This window comes from Limanda limanda, chromosome 16 (assembly GCF_963576545.1).
Source record: "Limanda limanda chromosome 16, fLimLim1.1, whole genome shotgun sequence".
NCBI lineage: Eukaryota > Metazoa > Chordata > Actinopteri > Pleuronectiformes > Pleuronectidae > Limanda > Limanda limanda.
The window spans coordinates 23371791-23395346 of record NC_083651.1 but is presented as its reverse complement, the minus strand read 5'-3'; the positions used below and the strand labels follow the sequence as shown (position 1 = coordinate 23395346).

Sequence of the window (23556 nt, the reverse complement as noted above, 5' to 3'; positions counted from 1 at the left end):
GAACACTGCTGGCCCCAACAGCATGAAAGAAAACTAAGGCTTGAGCCCTCCTGCAGGTTCGGTTCCGACCCTGCAGTTTGATGCGTTCCTTCCCCATTCTCTCTCCCAATCTCACACTTGCACAGTCCTGTCAATAAGGCAAAATGCCCAAAAATATCTTAAATAAAAATAAAGTGCAGCGCTGCCGCTTGCTGGTTAAGCAAAGCATGCATTTGGTCTTCATGATGTGAAATGATGTACATGTAGAGTGGGGAACCGATCTCTGGTGGTCACTTGAGACACATGTAGAGAATCATTCAAATGTCAGGTGTGAAAAAGCTTAGAAGTGAAAATATTTTGTATATTCTTATTGTATAATCCAATGGGACTTTAAACTTGAAAAAAGAGTTCTGCTGGTCACCTGAACACTCAACTCCCTGCACTGTGAAAATTGCAACTAAGAATAAGGATTAATGAAGACCCAATGCTTTATTTTAGAAGAAAATTGGGAATACTTTGTAAAGATTCATTAGAAAAACATTGAGGACAATGGCAGGGAAAACATTAATAAATTAGTGTGCCGACCTTGGACAGCTCAATCAATACTTGTGAGCATTAGTGGCCATCCAAAAACTGGAGAATAGAGAAGTACACATTTCCATTTTAACTCAATGATGGATAATCCTACCTTGAACAACTACGCTTGTAATAAATGGGCTGCAAGCGTTTAGTCTTTTTAGTCTAATCTAATAATTGCTAAAAGCGGATAAAAACAGTGATCTATTAGTGATATTACTAATTAGTGAATAACCAATCAGGCTGAGTGTTTCCTGAAAACACTCAGAGTGAGTAAGATAAATTAATAGTAATGAATGCTGGACAGTTTGTGCAATATTTGTGTGAGTGTGTGTGTTTGTGTGTGTGTGTGTCAGCAATACAAATAAGGCAATCTATCTTGACTGATCTCTTGGTGGATGTGGATGATGAATCATAAGAAATACATGTTTTGATAAATACCATGTCAAAGGCTAAGAGGGCTTCAAAGGTAAGCAAACAAAAAATATTCAAAATATAGCACTACAATGTTTTTCATTTAACTAAATCCCTTTTACTATATCATATAGTATCATATAGTATATCAATGCCTAAAATGTGTTTTAAGAAATAAGTCCTTTGTACAGTTTCTCAACTTAAGGACAAATGACAATGTGTGTGCTTTCAGTCATGTTACTGAAAAAAGTTGTGTATTATGTTTCACCCAGAGAGGAGGATCTTGTGTGTATTTGAGACATTTGACTTAAGTGTGAGTTGCAGAGTAGAAAATGTCTAAGAGAACGAAAGTGCTAGTTCATTTTAGAAAAATGTGCATCATAATATGTGCAAAATGGACATTGCTGCCAGGACCAGACACTTGACAAATTGGATGAAACACTTAAATGTGCATGGAATATAATAATTCATCAACTGCGATCAAAGTCGTGGAATCGGTTTCAAAGTGTTTAGAACTAACCCTGGCCACCTCGTGTATCTCTAGTGTGACCTCCTACAAACACTGATGTCCTGTCACTGTATTGTTTAGTGCTTGTCAGATATTTGGCAGAATCCATGACTATGACTCATACAGGGGGGGGGGGCACAAAGGGTAATAGGAAAGGTGCAAACACAAAAGAGAAGAGACATTCACACATAACCAGGGTACAACCCTAACCCTTCTACCACAGCTGCACATGAAGCCTATGTAAGACAGACGTAACAAACTTAACTTAACAAAAGCTGTTTATTTGGAGGATTGTTCCGCACCTACTGCAGATACATGCATTTCTATCAAATTGGCACATACAAACATGCAGGGAGGGAATCTTCACAAAAGGCAATGACACACACATGCAGATGAATGCACACACTTACACACACACCCTGTATAGCATGATTCTGCACTGCTGGACTGCCTTATTAGCCCCAATAGGATTCTAGGCGTGAACAAATACTCCCAGCTTGATTAACAGATTGTACCTAACCTGCACGGTTGTGTGTGTGTGTGCGTCTGTGTGTGTGCGTGCGTGATAAGCAAGAGTGGAAGTGAGAAAGGAAAGCATAGGGAGTGTGATTTTGTGCCTCACTGTACTCATTTGAGCCTGGCATTTAGAAAGGAAGAGCTGCACCAGTAAATCTTGCTGAATTGAAATTAAATAAAGAAATGGGCCAGAGAGTAGGAGAAAGGACAGAGAGAGAAGAAAGACGGAGAATTACTGCAAGAGGAGTACTTTCTTCCCCTCATCGCTCTCTGCAAAAGGCCAAGTGACAATTTGAACAATTACCTAGCGCCATTACCTCTATCTGAACCTGGTTGGTTGAGAGGAGACAGACCTATGAGCAAGTGACTGAGTGTGTATGTATGTGTGTGTGTTTGTGTGTGTGTGTGTGTGTGTGTGTGTGTGTGTGTGTGTGTGTGTGTGTGTGTGTGTGTGTGTGTGTGTTGATGACTGCGTGAGAGAGTGTGTGAGTGACAGAGCGAGGGAAAGTGAGGAAGAGAAGACAAATGATATAAGGGCGAAGAGAGGGGAAAGCTGAAGAAGACTTCCTTTATATACATTGGTAACAGTTAGTTATTGCAGGAAAGCAGGTCTGGAAAAAAGAGGCTTGGACAGAGGAAGGATGTGAAGCACGGAGGACAGATAGATATCAGAAATCAGTCATATATATCCTGCTTTTATTTTTTGGTTTGACCTATTCAGGGCAAGTCGGTCAATTGTAAAGCACTATGAACCGAATGCAAGGTTCTATACAAATAAAGTTGATTGATTGATAGATCTTTCCAAAAATCTGAGGATGAATCATCAACAACTACATTACAAATCATGTTAAACCTGCTTGTTTACAGACAAGTATTTGGAGACCTACACATCTAATGTTCTTCTGGATGAACGGGAGCACATACAACTTTAAATAACTGGTGGTGTGACACAGCCAATATGCTTCTTTTATTTTGGGCAAAGTAAACAAAAAAGTTATAATGTGTGAGTGTCTGTTGAAAGCCATTTGAAATAATATTGTGTATTTTATTAAGCAGCAGAAACCACATGACTTCAATTATAATTCAAGGCAGAACTATTCTTATCAAAGCTCTCCCACTTTATATGTGAACTGGATAAGCACAGAAAAATGAGGAGCGGGCTTGAACTGTAAAGAGACACAAGCACAGCTGGGGTAGTTGAAATTACATATATGCATGCTAACGTGTGGGCACACCAACACATAAACACCCAGACGCACAAAGTCTGCACAGGCCTACTGTGTAACTGACACCCAGCAATATTTCATATTGACAGCCACATAAGCGGTAGTGTGCAATAAAAACAGAGCTAAGATGTAAGGAGTGGAGAGTGAGCTCACAACATCTTGATCTACATTCCTGAGCTTCCACTTACATTAGACCAAAAAGAGGATTAGTGGATTAGTGTTCGCAGTTTGTATTTATAAGTCCAACTGGGTTTCATTGCTGCTAAACCAAGAGGATTGGAAAGTTAGTACTTAAAGGAACAGGCTCCAATGATAAGGGAAAGGGAAATTAACTTTTATTTAAGTTTCAAGCAACATTCAAGTTGAAGATGGTCAAAAAAATGAAAATACATTCTAGCCTAGTGGGGAAATTGTCGTTATTTGCCTGTGATTAGTTAAATCTATGTATAGGCACAAAAGTGTGATTGCCAAGGAGACACTGACCCTAATGTTCTCTGGTCAAACTGTTATGGCATGATATATACGGTTGTCAGAATTAATGTGCTGTTTTCTTTGCACATGCCCATGTGACCTCTGAACTTAACACCACACATCACACAACCACTGACAGTAAATTGTGCAGTATCAACACAAGCAGCCTTCTCTCCAGCAATTAACTTGGCCTTAACAACAATGCCAATGTTAGAATATAAGCAACACGGGCCACGGAAGAAATTAAAGCTATATTCGAATTCCTGTCCACCTGACAAGAGCTGCAGGTGGACATGGCCAGAAACTGTTAATGCTCATTGGTTTTTTTTAACATGTACTATTAGCTTTTCAGTCTCTACTATTATCTATACTTATATAAATATCTTGGTATCAACGATTGCCACCACCATTATTAATTGGAAAAAACGTTTGCCTCCACAGTGAATCCTGGGAAAGGGTTGGCCAGAGAAGGATCAAACCATAGGAGCCTTTGTTGCTTGAGCATAAAAGGACATATTTGTTGGCTGCATTTGAAGGAGCCTTGAAAAAGGGTCGGCTCTAGTCGCGCCGCTGTGCAACCGGACGTCAATGGAGTCTCAGAGGGATGCAGCCCCTGAATTGGGACACAGCACATGTTGTCATAACATGAGGTGTGGGCCGGACTTTAAACGTCCCATGTTGTCATTAACATGTTAGGTTACCCTCAGCAACATTGAGCAGGTAGTGTGGCCACCTTTGAGAACCAATCACATTCCCCAAAAGAACTGAACCTTGCTCACAGGCAGGTCCATGAGGAATAGAGCAGGGGTAAAAAAAAAAAGATGTTTGTCCGGCGAGGAATCTCAAGGGTAGAGCGCTCACTACTCAGGAGTCCAATCAGGCGTGGCGTTCATTTAACCAGTGAACTTGAGGGAGTTGCTGAGTCCAGCCATCTATAGGGAATATTAAACTGCAACTCTACCATAACAAGTCATAAAGATTACACTGCAACTGACTATGTCACCATATTTATAACCAGATTCTTGTATTTAAATATATGTCCCTGAGTTTGACTCGTTAGTGTTATTAAATGAGTGAAAACTTTTTGTTTATCCTTTCACTTTTCCAGTGTTTAATTATACATTTTAAATATGAAGACTGGAACCCTGTTAATATAGTTTTACATCTTATCCCTCACACTTCTCTAGACACAGGTTCCAGATGGGCTGTACTTGAGTGTGGCTGAGGGAGGTCCATGTATAGTTGTGACATCACACAATTACAGTCCCAATGTCTCGTTTTAAAGGGACTCTTACCTTTGTTGCATTTGAGAATTACAGCACATTCAAATCATCCCGCCTTCCTCCAATGCCCCAACCCCTCGTTCCCATCCGCGGTGTTTTTTTGAAGAAACTTTATTTACACTTACAACCTACTGCCTCCGCGCACGCACGTGAGTTTTTGTTTACCAAAGCAATGGATTCGGATTCAGAAGCACCGGTAAGTTATATACATTGCCTTGATGACGCGGGCCCGAATGCGCCACAAGAAGCAGACGGAAAACCTGCATGTCCATGCAGCAAACAGACAGGTCTGTCGGCCAATAAGGTCCTTCGGTCCGAAGAATTTTATTGGTTGAAGTTTTCACTAAATATTACGAGAGTGAAATAATTGTTTGTTTTAACTCCTGGTGGGTCTGTCTTGCATTTTAGAGTGCCATTACCTTTTTAATACCAATTTAACCTTATCCACAAAAAGTGTAAAAATGCAACAAAGGTAAGAGTCCCTTTAAGGCACAGTTTCTAAATATGGTCTGAAAGCATTTCTCCAAAGACGGTTTTGAAAAGTTAACAGTATTCTATTCCACCTAGACCTTCCGTATATTTAAAAAGCCTTTTGGATTTACACCACAAATAAGGCCAATTTAAATCCACTGCATGTGTTTTACCTTCGGGGAGTTTTTGTATTTAACACAGAGCACAGGAAGCAAACTGTAAAGTTAGACAGAGGGTTGTTCCAGCAATGGAAAGAAACATGGATAAATGTGGATTTAGGTGATTAGTTCCACAGATATAGTATTTCCACAAAGAGGAAATAAGAGATGGAGCAAAAAACATGTATTAGCTTCAGAGGAGAGCGAGCAGACAGCATGGAGCAGCGGGTTAAACATGAGGCTGGGTCAAAAGGTCACAGTGGCAAAGTGAGGGGTTTTCCTGCATATGGAATTGTGAGGCAGCCGCAAATCAGAACAGTGGAAACCGCTCAGAGTGAACAAGTTTGTTCGGGTCAAAGGAATTACACCATGATATCAACACTGATCACAACATAATGATCAATACTTTTTCTTAAATTAGTAAAACACATTCTGTAAGCTGACTTAAAGAATAAAAAAAGGATTAAGAATAAAAGAAGTATACAGTTTTCATAGAAAGGTGGGTTTTGTAAAACAAGGTGAATAGTAGCTTATGCTGTCCCAGTTAAATATTAGGTATGGACCCATATTATTAATTCTGAAACCAGTTGGGACAGATTTGTTGAAAGTCTAGAATAATAAAAAGATTAAAATGTTTGGCCAGCAGTCATAAGGGCGGAGGAGAGGGGGATAGGGATTTTGGGGGAGGGGGGGGGGGGGGGGGGGAGCAGAGGCGAAAAGGAGAAAGGAACAAGTGTTTGCCCTCTGCCATTTCGGGAAAGTCAGAGAAAGGATGAAAGGAGTGAAATAAATCTATAGAGTCGTCCGTCTCTGTTTTTCGGAAGCAGATGTGACAAAGTGTGACTTAGAAAGAAGATAAGATGACTGACAACATCTCACCCCCCACACTTAAAACCATGCAGCCACACAAACACACATAACTGATCAAGTAAGTTACTCCTCCTCTGATCCACGAGAGGTTAGGTTTTTATTGGAGTTTGTCTATTTGTTGGCAAGATTACACGACAACAGATTTTAAGGGGTATGGCCTAAAGAAGAACCCATTCACTTTTGGAGCAGATCTGGTTATATGGCAGATACAGGATCTATACAATTACTCAGCAAATCTAAATCAAACTGTCTCTGCTTTTGTATGTATTGTTTTTACAATGATTATAAAAAACAAGAGAGTTTATTACTCCTTGTGGTCAAATTTGATGTTGCCAGCTGCAAAGACATAGACAAGTAGATAGTGAAACAATAAATGCACCAATTTATATTGATCATTTGCTCTTTGTCGAGCTTCAGCAATGATGTGAAAATAAAGTTTGTCCCAGGAAAGCTGCTTGAAGAAAGGCCACGGGGTCATTAAAATCAAAGTGTTTATCCCCTCGGGAGTCTTAATGTGCTCAGCATATTTAATGGAAATCTGCCAATTAGATTACAACAGCACGGAGGACTCAATGTCCATGTGGATGCATCTTACTGAATCAATATCTCACAGAACCTGATGAACCTACACAAGCACATGAGCTGACAGACGACTGTTGGGAAGGAATTATATGACAAAAACTGTTTGTCTTGTAGGCCAAACCCCTTCAAAACGATATAATGAAATCTAGCAAAAGTGCAATATGTGGGGACTTAATGAAATAATCCAATTTCCATTTCTCAGGGGCTGGAAAGTGGGACCGTTTCTGTTGTGATTGTGGGCATGATGATCATTGGGATACTTTGCTGCCCCCCCCAGCACAGGTAGGTTGAGAAGTAATTGTTCTTCTTCACTGGCTCAGTCAGTCTCTTTCCTACTTGTTCTTTCATCATCAATGCTCATCTTCCCGAGATGGAGCAGTCTTTTCAGGTCAGGTTTTTTTTTTTATATCCACATTATTCCAACCAACTTGAGTCAATCCACAAAAATATGCATTATTCAACCACCCGAGTGTGATCTGACCTGCCCACTGCCTGATCTGTGGTCTGGGTGCATATGGCTGTTTGATAGATGTAGATTACTTTATAGACTCAGGTCATAAGAAGACCTGCAACTTGCCATCCCACATGTTGTCACCACTTGGTTAACGGTATTTGTGTGTCCATTAGGGTTGTGTGTTGTAATTACAACGTGTGTTTCAAACTGCTTGTGTCTTTACATTCAGTTGTCTCAGGGTCTTACCATCTCAGAGGTGTCTGCATTGTGGGAGGTCTCTGTCACCTGGGGGCTGAGGGCTGACTCACTGCTACTTCTCACCAGCAGGGGGGTGTCTGTACAAAACAAACAATTACAAATAATTACATATGAAGCATTCAGTTTTTCTTTTCCCCATTAAAGCCAACTCTTAAAATATTTGGGTGAATACCTAAAGAGCAATAGCAAGGTCATTCTGTGAACTCTTCACATATACATCAGTAGAAGATACACAGATCTACATCCACAACAAGATACAAACTTGGAACCGGTCACATCACTCCCTGTCTTCCTTAAGGGACATTAGCTTTTCTCACAGCATCATAACTTACGAGGTGCAGAAGCAAAGACATGAGTGTGTTTATACAACGCGCCTGCAGAGACCGAATAACAACAGAAAGTGTTAAGAGTAGATGTTAATATGTAAATCAACCACTTGTCCCCCAGTTCTTTGTTTATCGGAGGAATGTGTGTGAGGAATTTGGTGACAAACTATCAACACAAAGACTTTCAGCTGCAGAAAAATGATTTGATACATTACCTAAAACAGAGTTTAAAAGTATATAGTATATATAAAGGGAACGATGTGCATTTATTTTTACTTTTCACGTACAATGCTCTACATATGTTTGTATTAGTTTAGGGGTAAACTGTAGATTACAAAGCCTAAAATAAAGTTTCATAAAAAAAAAAATAAATAAATAAAAAAAAAAAAAAAACAGGGAAACATCTCTCTGTCAAAATGGCTCAGTGTCAATACCTCTTATCAGACAGTTGATGAAACCAGAGACTTGAGACAAAGATAAGATTTTTTTTTGCGAGAATATAGTCTGCAGCTGCCCTGCTTCTAAAGCTAGAGCAAGTCTCAATGATAGATGAGGGATAAGTGTATAAACACACACACACACACACACACACATAACTGTCTTAAAACTGTTAATGCTATTTTGATGAAGTCACAGTTCAGCAAAAATCAGGTCTAATAATAATCTTTGTGATGACAAGATACAGACCTTAAGCTAATCACGCCACACTTCAGACACAAGATCGTGTGTGTTCCTTTGTGTGTGTCAAAGAAAGATGAGAAAACAAGACAGAGGAGAGATGAATATGTTTTTGTTGTTGGGTTCACAAAATGAATTTTTCACCCCGTTACTGTAATGTGCATGTGGCATCAGTCTGAGTCACGTCAGAGTTTGCTTTCAGACAAAAACAAGAGCAAACTTCCACTCAGTGTAATGAACTAATAGGTTGTTTAGATGAGAACAGTGCTCATCATAGAATCATGGGAATAAACAAACATAAAGAATGAACATATGTAAATGTAACTTTATATTTATGTGTATTTTTCAGATGACCTGCATGTTCCAGAGCTAAATTTATAACAATGTAGTTGTAAATAGTGGAAACTCTACATTTAAAATGCTAATTATGACAAGGCAGAATTAGAAAAACAGATGCCAAGAATGGCCAGATACACTTTTATTAAAATAAAAAGCAGGTGTTTTATGACTACTGGGGTAGTCAACTCAAATTCTAAGAGGTCCAGATGGAGAAACTTTCCTCAAGCAAAGATCAAGAACATCATAAAGTCTAACTATTGTTTAACTCAGTGCAATATATATTGAAACATTATATGTATTAGCAACTGTGTGTCCTCAACAACTATCAAATCCGAGAAACTATAATTAAATAATATTTTACCATTTTCAATTACGAGCTGATATCCAATGCAGGGTTTCATACAAGACCGTAAATCTGCAAATCCTCCATATTCATCAGCACAGCCTGAGACATTTACATGTGTATGTTCATATCTGCTGATTACACGTTGCAGTAGCATCGTTACACAGCTCATTCCTGAATGTTGTTCTGCACTGCTCACTGTGTTCATTACATCTATAAGGATTGTGAAAGGCAGAATGTGTAAGAAGTTAATGAAGGATCCTTTCTTCACATCCCTTCGGTGAACACACTGGTGTCCATGCATCTAAATGGCCAATAAGTGGCTGATTTGCAGATCTGTGTGCATGTAGGTAACATATGATAGTGTCTCTTTCCTCTTCACATCTCATCAGCCCACTGCATAAAATCATCATTTAAGAGAAGCTGATGGATGAACCACACCGCACTATTGCCAACACTACTGCTGCTAAAGCTTGGAGGGATGGAGAAATGGAGGGAAAAGTCAACACTGCAGAAAGCTATGCAAATAAAACACATTTATAACTGGATGTATTATTATGATGTGTGTGGACCACTCCCAGTCCTCAAATCTACCATCCACTCCATTTCATAGGGCCCATCAATCCATATGTACATTAAGCATGTTGTCATGTTAGCCTCTATGGTTCCACTGGGGGATAAAATGAGAAAGGTGGTGGTAAGGGTGAGGGGAACTCTAAATGAGTGGACCTCTCAGAACACATGCCAAATGATATTTGTAGGGTCAAATATTGATCGTCACAAAATGGACCCTTGGTGCTCTTAAGACTGGCGGGGGGATATGGATTACATCAAAGTCAATCCATTCATCTCTTTAAGGAAAGGCAGTGAAGGGGGGGATAAATGGACGGAGGACAAAAGAAGCAAAGACAAGAGACAAAAGACAGAGACCTGAGACAGACAAATAAATGAATAAAGGGAAATGCTAGGAACTGACATACTGACATACTCATATAAGTGCCATTTTCTAACCATGTTACTATTCTGTCTCTATGCCTGTAAACATTCTAAGATCAATTATATTTTACCACACAGGTCTTCTAAAATTCATTATAGATCACTTAGTAATTCTAGTCTCTGTATTGTCAAAAAACAATGAAACATGAAGATGACTTCTTCAAATGATTCTTCAACAATAAGTCCAAAACACAAAGATATTTTAATAACAAAATCATATTGAGTAAATCCTGAAACCAGAGAATTCACTGTTTTGCATGAAAAGTAAGAAAATAAGATACAGTTTATCTTTCAAATCAGTTGAATACGTTTTCTGTTCTTCAACTAATCTATTAAATTGACTCATCATCTATAAGTGATTGTTGTACAACAGCCGAACAATCAACAACATGATCATGAGGACTGATTATCATTCGCACCAATGGGAATGACCTACTATTCATTCTACTGCTTATTATGTGTCCTTCCAAAGATACCAAGACATGTTCGCCACTTGGAATCTTGATCTTTGACTGTTTCTTGAACTTCATAATCAAGATTTAAGTCTAAAACATTACATAACTATGTTATATCTCCTACTACCTGATGAGTGCAGAAGAACTTGTCAGTACAGAGACAGGGGGGAGACAATTGAAGACAAGATAAATCAAAGAGGCAATAAAAAAAAGAGAAAAAGGGTAAAAAGTCTGTTAACAATAAATATGGAAGTTAGCAACATGACGGAAAGAGAGAAAGATGAGAAAAAAACTATTTCGACGACCAAACTAGGATGGCCTGACGAGAGTTATAGAGAGAGACACATGGTTAGAGTGAGAGACACATTAGACAGTAAAAAGAGACCCGAGTCTGACCTTCCCATATTGACAGTGATGGTCTCCAGAGCTCAGTTACCTCTAATCTCCCATGACAGCCACACATTACTACTAATCTCTGCTGACAGGCGACCATACTAAAACAGACTAAACTTCCTGTCTTAACGGTGTCTGGATCATACAGCCAAGGCCCCTGCACCACTAAGAAAGGTCACAAAAACTGAAATGTCATATCTGTTATTATTGCCAGAGCTAAAGCTAGAAGTAAAGATGTGAACAAGGTTTCTCCTGTAATATTTACAGAAAGTATTCAGACCCCTTCACCTTTATGCTAAAATACATATTTATGAAAAAAAAACAATAAAAACATAATTCCAAAACTTTTTCCTTATGTATTAAAAGGCAAAAACATATTGAAGCCAGTACCCAGACCTCTTAACTCCGTACTTGAAGCACCTTTGGCAACGATTGCAGACTAAAATGTTTCCACATCTTGATTGGAGTCTGCCTTTTGTATATATTCAACAACCAACTCTTCCTAGAGCTGTTCACCTGGACAAACTAAGCAATGATGACAGAAGTGACCAAGAACGCAGTGGCTTGAGGGATCAGGACCACAGATTGGGCAAAGTTCCTAAACTCAAGGCCAAGAAAATGCAGCAGTGGCTTAGTGAGTAACTGTTGAAATGTCCTGAAGTGGCCTCAACCAGAGCCCTGATTTGAACCCAACAAACATCTCTGCAGAGAAAATGGATGACTACTGTTCGTCCTCATCCAACCTGCCAGAGCGTGGATCTGCCGAGAATAACAGAAGAAAAGCCCAAGATACAGGTGTACGAGACTTGAGGATGTAATTATTGCCAAATGTACTTCAACTAAGTACTTGGTAAAGTGTCTGAATATGTTTGTCAATGTGATATTTCAGTTGTTTTTTTGTTTTTTTCATTTAATTTGCAAAAACGTATTTTTCACTGTCATCATGGGGTATTGCATGTCCATTGATGCAAGATATTTATTTTTAATTAAATGATATTAAGAGAAGACTGCAACATAATAAGTTGTTAAAAAGAGACCGGATCTGAATACTGTCTGAATGCACTGCATGTACATTTATATAAAAGGCAGTATCAGCTTGGGCGTCCTCGGGCTCAATATACTGCTTGACGTCCTTCAAGCTGAATAAGAAATTTCACTGGCATCATCAAACACCACCAGGATGGGAAATAATGAAACTTTCTGATATAATGTAGTTTACAAAAGATGAAAGCTCTTTATCTCACTACATTTGATATATTAGCGACATTTTGAAAAACAACCATGACAGATTATTTTTAAATGTCAATTTACCGACAAGATAGATGATAGAGAGTCTGGAACTAAGCAGATATAGAATATAAAATTCAAAACTAAAGTAAGTGATTAGATGAAAGCAGGAGACAACCAGAATGAATAGGTTTCTGTTAAGCGAGGGAACAGTCATTCCATCCATCACATGCTTGGTTCATGAGGCTAAATTAAATTTGGTTAGTGTAACAGCTCCATGCGCTCTCACACTCACATCTGCAATACCTGCACTGACACGTAAAAAAGACTGAGATGAAGGGAGAGATGAAGAAAGCGAGAAAGACAAAGAGGGGCACAAAAAGAAAGGCAAAGAGGGACGAAGAGAAAGGAAAGGTCATGCAGATAGGTCTGGTCCGAGTAACAGTAACCAGACACACACATCAGTTTCTTACTCTGCAGTCTGACAGAACACATTCACTTCCTGTCCTCTCTTTCTTCTACCTCTCCTCGTCTCAGTCTGCATCTCAAAGACAGTGCTGCCAATATTTTAGTTCTATCTTATTGTCCCATTTTCAGTGTCCTTAAAAAATAGCCATCACTATCTGACCTTTGTCTGTAATACAATTCAGTAAGTATCAAATGTACATCATTCTAATAATATAGTCTATAAAACTTACGATACATGGCTTTGAAAGTAGGAATAGACTGTATCAAATTAGACATGAATAGAACCTGTGTCGAAATGTCAAGCATGTATTCGGCTATTTCTTATTTTTTCGGTTTATCCATTGTAGTCATCTATCAATCACTCCCAAACGGTGACTTGACTGCAATCCTTCACTGCCTTGGCCTGGCAGTCAGCCGCCCCATCAAATCTGAGCCCCACTGAACCTGTTTCTTGTTAAACATCAGTCATGGCACTGACCCGTTTTTGCACTGACCTACAGGTTACACCTAAAAAGTAAAAGGGTTCCCGGAGGATTTTTGTCCGTCCTTGTTAAGTTATTTGAAAGAGCAGTTATGCAATGTAAAAATAAACCTTGGCATCCATCAAAACGTCCCAGTCAGTGTCAGCAGTGGGAGAACTCGTGACTGAGAGCATTTGGTCTCTGAGAGGCAGCAGATCAGAGACAGAGCGGTTGGGACTGGTCATTCTGGTTTGTCTTCACAGGCAAAATACCTTGTCCAAGACTTTGGACGAAATCCTGTGATGTGATGACAAACGCCAGATCGTAACTGATTCTAAGGTCATTGTTTTTCCTTCAGGCAGAGCACAGAGCTACTACTTTTAGTGAGTGGTTTATTAGGAACACCATACAAATACTGCTCAGCTCCTCCCTTTGCTCTTAAAACTGCCTCAGGTTTTTATGGCATGGATTCCACAACATGTTGGAAACTTTCCTGTGAGATTCTGCTCCATCTTGACATTGACTGGTGGAGCTGCTGAAGTTCCCTGAACTCACTATCTCGTTCATGAAACCAGCTTGAGACGACTGTCTTTCTGACATTGGGCATTATCATGCTGACAGTTGCCATTTAGAGATTAAAAAATGTGGTTGTAAAGGGATGTATAATACCATGACAGGCTTTGGCATTCAAATAAAGATTGATTCTGACCATTTGTGTGCCTCAGCAGAAATGGAGATTAATCAGACAAGGCTTAATTTCCCCAGTCGTCAAATGTGTTGCTGAGCCTGTGACCACTGCAGCCTCAGATTTATTTTCTTGGTTGCAGGGAATGGAATCATCATCTGCAGTTGTAGCACATCCTCTTCAAGTTCTGAGATGCTGTTCTGCTCACCACCGTTAGAAGATATCTGGGTTGTAGCCTCTCTCTCACCTTAAACCTGTCCTGGCCATTCTCCCCTGATCAAGGCTTTTCTGTCCACAGACCTGCTGCTCACTGGAGGTTTCATTAATTTGTCTCACCATTCTGCTCAAACTTCTGAGGAGCCATGAAACACTCATGACAGGACGTGGCTTTGTAGATCTCCAGACATGAAGATGTGATTGTTGGGGGCTGGACTTGAACAACAGAACATGCCCAGTATCAGGACTGGAGCGGGCACCATTCCAACATTAATGGATAATTACTCACTGGACTTGAGCACAGAAGAATTGACTTCTATCTCTCCTCCTGCGATTGGCTGGAAGGCCGAGAGCTCAGTCTGGTAGAGCTCAGGGCTGGGGGCTAGGCTTGTGTTGGCCACACCCCTCTGCTGGGCTTCCTGTTCCTCATACACCGCCATCAGCTAGAAAAATAAAACACAAACACAATGCAGCTGGTCATTTTTCAATCCTCCTTTAACCTCTATTCCCTCCATTCATTATAAACACACTATTTGGGTTAGAGAGCAGAGCAGCGGGAATTCTCTTCAAAGCTTATATTAGTCCATTCCCTCTCTCCAGGTTTTCTACTTACCTTCCATTCTTGTTTGCTTTAGAGTCGCTGTGCAAATTGCTGGCCTTTACTTGCATTAAACATTTAAAGGTTGCATGAATGCATATAAAGTCAAGGGCAAGATGATAACAGAGGACACCAGATTCAGATCCACACGAAGCAGCACAACCAGAGACTGACATGTCATCTCAGCTTAAGTAAAATAAACTAGACATGACTCTCCAGTGATGAGCAGGTGTTTGACCACAGTCCTTAAATGTATATCAATGTCTCTCTGGACATCTTCTTTGTATTGTGTGTATATACATTGCATTACCTTGTGGATGAGGACGCTATAGAGGACGTCCAAGGAGCCCAGCATTCCTGTTACAGAATGTGTGTCTACTGATCAACGACTGAATCCATTCGTGACTCTCCTCTTCATGTGTGCGACTCCCTACGAGCTCTAACTGTGTTATATAGTGGAATCCCTCCCCATTGAGTATAGCACTGAGTCTGCGTTTAACCTAACATGGCACGCGGCTTGTCAACACAGGGTTCTAGGGGCCTCCATGCAAAAGCTGAATAGACCTGTGTTTACATGTGTGATGTCTATAGTGGTCAAGAGTACAGAAAGGGGACTTTACCAGTAAAGCCAGAGGCTTCCTGCTACACTGGAAGTGGGTAAAGCACTCTCTCATTTACAAATACACATACACACAACAAACAGCCACAAACCATATGGAAGTCTTCACACTAATACATAGTTGGAAGTCATTGCAGTAGGGGAAAAAAACAATTAAGCCGACATAATGAAAATGCAACTCTAAAACAAAAAGCTTTGTCAACAATCTAGACTGAAAGCTCAGTTGCTAGTCCAGTCCTGCTGTCACTTTCAAAGCCAACCTGATAATTCAGGAGGATTTTTACTAGAAGCTTCTTGATTGGATTTCTGTGCAATTTGGAAAACGAAAATCATTAGAGAAGCTCCATTATGATACTGATACATTTAAAACTAAACAGTCAGACAATAAAATAAACTTAAGTTTGCACCATACTTGCACACAGAACTCATACACGTTGGACGCCTCATGCAAAACACTGCTCATGCACTTTGAATGGGGTGACTTCATAAGTTGCAGAACTGAGTCGAGGTTCAGTTGCTTCATGTTGCTCACATAATCAGTTTTAACAAATACTCATGCACAGGCACAATCCAATCAAATAAAGCGGAGGCAGAGGCAGTTGGTGAACCTTGGTGTTGATTGTATTTCCTGTGTACTTCTCTTCAGCAATGCATTGACTGCAAGCATCTTACATTAACATGAAACTGTGTGTGGATGTGTGCACTTTCTCTCCAGCATGACTTCGCCCGGCAGGCAAGCAGAACAGTGTTGGGTTATACAATATCGCACCTTTCGCACCATCTTCCCATCTATATCTCACAAACTGTTCAGCAAGACTGACACCTCTGAGTCTCTGACACATTCATGTTCTGTCACACTCCCCTCTTCCATCTGCCTAACACACATCTCTCTCATTGTCTCTCTCCATCTTTCCTTTAATAACAAATTTCAACTGACATTTTTGTTGCCCTTTCATTTTTTTTCTTTCTTGTGCATCATCCTCCTTTCCTCTTTCCTCCTCCCCAACCGTCTCTTCTGGACCATTACCTCATATACACACCTCTCAGTCACGCTCACGCTTGTTGAATAAAATCTAAGTTTAGTCGTGTAACTACACATGTTCGAGAAAAACAGCTTACATCTTGATCCAGTTTCAATAAATCTGTCTTGAGATGTTAGAGCGAGTCAGAACAAGAGCAATAGCTTCCAGATGAGCGCTCGCACACACACACTCACACTCACACACAGGGGTGGAAGAGATTCTTAAAAAAGAACATCTGAAAGAGTGACAAGGAGAAAAACAGGTAGACAAATTCAACATAGCCTTACAGAGTGTCTTAAAAAGCAGAGTTAGAAAGAAAGGAAAGACAGCAGATGAGACAGGGGAGGACTTTGTCTCTGTTCTCTACGACAGGGGACTCAAAGACCTGCCACACAAAATGACAACGCAGCCCGAGAATGAGAGGGAGAGAGAGAGAGAGAGGGGAGAGGAAGGTGAGACGGCACAGAGTGAAAGCACTGAGTGAAATGGCCATGGAAAATGTGAAAGACAGGAACCTAAAATGAAATAAAATGGTATTAATGAGAGGGACTGAAAGATGCTCTGTACTCTAAAAACCTTGTGTCAGGGAGCAAAACCAGAAACCCGAGATTGTGTCAAGTTTTAGTGCAATGATGTCCATTTTCTACAAAATGAAAACGTACATGCTGCCATCCCTGCTTCTATTTCTCTTGCACCATCACCGTATTCTTTCTTGTCTGAGGTCTAGAGCTATATTATAGGCTTAAGAGATATTTCTATATTATAAAATTATGAGTAGACGCTTCATGTTTTCCAGCCTTTGAGTGGGAAGTTAATTGTTACTTTTCAAAATGTGTGCCCTGTTACCAGTGCTTGTCTCCATCCTGCTATTACATGTACCATAGAATCTTCTCATCAGCTATCCTGTCATCAAACTTGACACTTGAGGATAAGGATGGAAGTAAACTTCAGTCTTTTTATCATCCATTTTTCAGTTTCAGCTCACTGTCAAAACACATTTTACTTTAATCATCTGGCTGACAACCTTGTGTAGAAATGCCTTCATCAGCCTGTGAGCTTGAATACTTGAGCTACAAAAGGCACCTTAGGAGAAAACAAGGCTTTGATTACTTAATTTGGGTTTAGTCAGTTGAACTACACACAGGGCGACTATAGCACAAACCATATGAAAGTATGGCTTACTGTGTTATTTTGCTGTGATACTTTGTTCAAGAAAAATAAGTTGTGATCCTCTGAAGGTCAAAGGTAGGTTCAACCCCTGTCAATGTTGAAAGCTATAGCCAAGAGAGTTGACAGATTATGGACAGACGCTTGAATAAGAGACAGAGGCATTGGGGTTGACCACAGCCTTCAAAAATGGCATTTCACTTAGCACAAAATTAATTATAGATAAAATGTTAGTTTCCTGAGGATTAATGTCAAAACAGCTAAATTAACACACTATTTCCAGATACCCTAAGCAAGTCCAAATTCTTCAAGTGTGTGACATTTTGTGTACAGTGCTGCTCTTTCCATCTTTTCTGTGCTTTCCGGTCAATACAAGGTTTCCTCAGGTTAACTACAACAAGGGGATGTGAGGTAAGAGGTAACATGGTTACCGGGGCTGTCTTAGAGGGAGGCAAAAAGGCATTTACTACACACAATTTGACTTATTAATCCTATATTAACCATGTATTACTACCATATCTTAACCTGAGAAAAATAAAAGCAGCCTTGACATTGACTTACTAATGCTTTGTTGCACTGGGGCTCAAATACTAAGTATAAGTTAAAAAAGTCAACTTTAAAAAGTAAATTCTTTATAAGCATGAATCAGAAGTGAGAAAAACACAGAGCCATTTGCCTAAGATCCACTTCAGCAGCTGAGATATGTTAATATTGGTTACGGAAGGGAGAAGCTGATATTTAAAGATGATGATGATGATAAGCGTAAAATATTGTTTTATCGGTTTAGGACCTACACACCCACACAGCTGTTTTCAGTCATTCTGGCTGATGAGACCTCTAAACAGGTTGCAGTTGGGTGGAGCTAATGGTCCAATGTGTTCCGCCCACACAGGTGCTACAAAGCTGACAGGAAAGTGAGGGAGGGAGCTGCCTGAACATTCAGGCTACAGTCTTGGGAAATTGTCTGATGAGATACTGTAAATAAAAACCACCTGTATAGACGGATTTGTCTTCGTAAGTATCAACACAATTTACTAGAGAAACTCATCACAACGTTACATAGAAGATTAGCTAAATCGCAGCTATTATAATCCAAAGTCTAACAGCAAAAATCTGGCCTTGATTTTATAAGGGCAGAGAAGCCATGAGGCTATTAAAATATCAAATGTAATGTAGGGATATTTCAGTGAGCTACAATGTGCATTTTCCAGCATCTTTTAAAGTGTGTGTGCAAGTGTAGGAGAGGGGATGAAAAAGTGCAGAGTTGGCTCCTACCCTTTTATTAAAATTAAAAGAGCACATGAATTTGAAATACGTAGATTAATAGCAGTTCAGGATTCAAGTGCCTAACATGGCTACAGTGGACGCTCTCTCTCTCCCTCTCACACACACTATATTACCATTTTTTCACATCAAAACCCTTTTTAATCAGGTCGATTAGGGACTAATTGATTAGCATAGTGTCGATCAATAAAATGCTAGAGTCAGCCAAATGCTTGAGCATATACACAGCTCACACACAGAGCACACAAAACAATCTGTAAATATGCTTCACCTATCTGTACACTGCTGAACTTTGATTTTCACTCAGAACCACTTACCGTAAAGAAAAACAATCTATGATGTCCCATTCTGTGTGTGTTTGTGTGTGTGTGTGTGTGTGTGTGTGTGCGTGTGTGTTTGACATCTTGTGCAGTCAGCAAAATGCTGAGCAATGACCACTCAAGCACAGGAGCCTGAACAGCAAATTGAATGGTTGAGGCAGCCACTCATGATGGCACTTGTCGATCACGTGTATCCACCTCAACCTTTCAATTAGGTCGAAATGGTCTGTGTAAAGATATGATGCACAGTACAATTGTTTCATCGGTTACGTCCAAATTGCAGTATCGTAACTAGGGATGGGCATTCGATTAAATTGTCTTAATCGATCGTCGGGAGAGTTAATGACGAATTTTCGATTAATCATTAATATTTTTATATTAAAATTCACTATTTATAGACTGTTTAAATGCAGTGAAAATAGAAAAAACACAGCGTGTTTCCTCATTGAGGTCTTTATTACAAGATGAACAACTCTTGTGGCAGTTAAACGGAATCCGTTCAATGGTTACACTTGTAAATAAGCGCTGCTGTACTCTTCAGCCCGCCGAGAGAGCAGCTAGCCGCTGAGAGCTAGCTGGATTTGACGGTTCTCGACCTCTCAGTCCGGTCGTTGTCACGTTCTCACTCCCGGAACCCCTCCACCAGACCCGGCTTTGTCCGGGTCCGAAGGGGCTAGCTTTGGAGCTAGCCTCCGCTAGCTCTGGAGGCTAGCTGCGGAGCTCGGCTTCATGTCCGCACACGGACCCTCAGTCTACGGGGAAGGGAACCCGTACAGACCCGGGTCTGGGTGAGGGGTCCTGGGATTGAGGACGTAACAACAGCCGGACTGAGAGGTCGAGAACCGTCAAATCCATCTAGCTCTCAGCGGCTAGCTCCTGGTCTTTCAGCGGGGCTTGTAAAGTATAACTTCGGGCTGCTTCCTACAGCTGCTAAAATCCTCACTGTGCTGCGTTCAGGCAACTCGGATATTCCGACCTTCTACTTGAAGAAGAGCAGTGGACTCCTCATGCGCTCATGGAGACGTATAGCTTTGCAGTGAACGCAACAGAATTTCGTCGATGACAAAATAATGTCATCGACGAAATTCTTAATGATCAATTAATCGATCGTCGATTAATTATGCCCATCCCTAATCGTAACCCTCTACTACTGAGCAGTGATTACAGCCTCAATTCCACTTGGGAAAGACGTAACAAGCTTTTCAAACCTGAGTTCGGGATTATCTGTCTTTTTTCTCTGCAGATGCTCTAAATCTCTGTCATGATCGATGGGAACCATAGGTGGAAGACCATTTTCAGGTCCCTTGGGGGTTGTTTGATTGGGTTCAAGACATTCACAGAGTTGCCCTTGGGCCACTACTCTTAAGTCTTGGCTGGGGTGATGAAGGTCAGATGAACATCATTCAGCTTTCCCTCATCCCTGACCAATCCCCCAGACCGTGCCACCACCATGCTGTAGTATCTGGTAGGTGAGGATCTGTGCCAGGTTTCCTCTACACATGATGCTTAAACAGGCCAAACAGTTCAGTCTTGTTTCATCAGACCAGATAATCTGCTTTCTCAAGTATTAAAGTCTTTTAGTTGCTTCCATGTGTCTGTCACTGAGAGACTCATCCATCTGGCCACTCTGCCATAAAGCCCAAATCTGTGGAATGCTGCAGTGATGGTTGTCTCCTGGAAGTTTCTCCCACTCATGGATTGCTGGAGCTCAGCCAGAGTGACCATCAGCTCTGCTGCCAAGGCCTTCTCCCCCAGTTGCTTACTTTGGCTGAGTGACCAGCTCTAAGAAGAGTCATGGTTGTGCCAAACTTCTTAAATTTAAGAATTATGGAGACCGCTGTGCTCAAAATATTTTGTAGCTTTCCCCAAATCTGTGATGCAACACTATCCCGTCTCTGAGCTCTGCAGGCAGATCCTTCAACCTCTTGGCTAGGTTTTTGATCTGTTATGTATTTCCAGCTGTGAGACCTTATATACAGTGTGTGTGTGTGTGTGTGTGTGAGCGCCCCTTCGCAAGTCATCTCCAATCAATTGATGTAACCACATGTGGACTCCAATCAAGGTGTCGAAACATCTCAACAATTATCAAGTGAAAGGGGAGCCACATGAGCTAAATTTTAACCGTCATGGAACATGGTCAGAAATGTACAGAGTAAAGTAAATCAAATCAATAATACCGCCCAATTGCACCCCCATTAACACACAGAGCAATAACAATACAAATAATAATTACAAGAACTGAGAAACGGAGGAAAGACTATTACATAGCATATGACTTTGCAATGAAAACCCCAAATGTCGGAAAAACTAAAAAAAATAAGGAGATGAGATATATTTAATTGAGAAAACCAGAAAAAAAAGGGAGTGAATTAAAAGGAAAAGAAAGATAAGAAATTTAAAAATAAAATACTGAACAGAAAATGTGTGGATGTGAGAAAAATCAGACATGAAATGCAGGGTAGTAAAAGGAAAGGACAGCAGCAAATAAAAAAGAATAAAAGCATAAACAAGTATAACAGTCTTAAATGTATAAATAAATAGGCCAATGAATAAATACAATTCAAGTAAAAGTCAGACTAAAGAAGGTTTGCCTTTACAAACCGAGGCTGTTCCAGAGACATAATACAAAGATGCCTCACTGGGGATTTTGTCCTCACTTTGAGTTTAATTAAAGGGTCTCTACCAGACGAGCGGAGGCTTCTAGAGGGTTCATAGGGTAAAAGCATATCTGATGTATAGGAAAATCAATTCTGAGGCAGACAGGTAGCTTGGTGTAGAGAGTGCTCTCTCCCTCCAGTTTCTGTCAACACAGCTGAGTTTTAAAACAGATCTAAGTAAGATGTATATTTCTTGGGGAGACTAGAAAGCGGAGCATTACAAAAGCATACCGGGGATAAAAGTGTCTCTGTATTGGTTTGAGAGAAACGGTCACAATGGGGTCACATTCTTCAGATGAGAAGATTCTTAGTAATATTTCACATTTGAAAAATTTGCATAAAGTTGAAGAATGTGAAAAGGTTGAAAGGGGCTGAATAGTTTATGAATATATAGTGTTTATACACACACACACACACAGTGACAGTGGATAGACTGACAGCACCACCTAGCCCTACACAACAGAAACTGCATCCTACGTGCATCCTGAAGCCACTGGAACACACCCACCAACCCCCACCCTCCCACTCTGAGCCACCACTGTCTGTTAATGTGTCATCCATGTGATCTTATCTTAAACACAAGAACGGTTCTACGACTTTGGGAAGTAAGAAGAGAGGAAGGCAAAGTGCAACTGCTTTACTGCCCGTCTCTCTCACTTCCAATGTGGAACGTCACATGGAAAGCACTGTCTCCATACCTTGTGATGATGAATGCACACCCAGTTCTTTTCAAATCATGTTTTTGAACTAAGCTGCTGCACTTAACAAGCCCAGTCATCCGCTTGCTGCCAGAATGTCGTCATCCCCCCTCTTTGCCCTTTTGATGTAATACCAAAGACATTTTTATGTCTCATGACATAATTTTGATGCTCTTTGTGCTGCGTACATAAAAGAAGTCAGTGCTGTGCCACTAATGTGGCAAGATAAGGTCACTGGAGTGGGCACACAGGCTCCATGTGGCGCTTCGCATTGACAGGTAATTCTTTAAAAGTCTTCAAAAGACGACCATAAAAATAATTGTGCAGATAAAAAAAGAGAATTTGAATGAACCCTGAGGCAGGTCAGCTCTCTTATGCTAGGCTATGTACAGGCTAGTCTTTTCATCTTCATCAGCAACTATTCCTGCTTAGCGCTGTTTTCCCCTCTGGCTTCCTCTTTCCTTTACCATTCTGCCTCCTCTCGTTTACTTTGCCTCCTCTTGCTTCTTTTACACTCCTGCTCTTGTTCCCCCCATTTTCTGCCTTATCTTTTTCTCCTGTAATCTTCTACACAGCTTCTCTCTCTTCTGTCCACCTCTTTCGCTGAGCTCCAGTGGTTCCCTATAAATCATCTGATGTAAATCATCATGTTCCAGCACTTTTCTCTATCGGCTTCACCCGCAATGCAACAAAGAGCTTATCGATTAACACATGAATCTGATACACCCATGTTCACTCTCTCCACCACAATGCTCTTTATCTCACCATTTCAAGTTTTTTCCTCTCTGTCTCTTTTTTAATTATTTTGTAATGTCTACATTTCTTATAGACAGAGAGT

The 23556-nt window shown here is 40.4% G+C and overlaps 1 protein-coding gene across 2 annotated transcripts in view; it reads right to left on the bottom strand.

Annotated features, from left to right (window-relative positions):
- Positions 1–23556, bottom strand: part of LOC133021483 (partitioning defective 3 homolog B-like) — a 199548-nt gene that overhangs the window by 144492 nt on the left and 31500 nt on the right. For both annotated transcript variants that reach the window (XM_061088344.1, XM_061088345.1), the window contains exons 4-5: positions 14643–14796; positions 7755–7843 (exon numbers count right to left, since the gene is read on the bottom strand). In XM_061088344.1, the coding sequence (XP_060944327.1) occupies positions 7755–7843; positions 14643–14796 (243 nt within the window). The remainder of the gene's footprint in view (positions 1–7754; positions 7844–14642; positions 14797–23556) is intronic.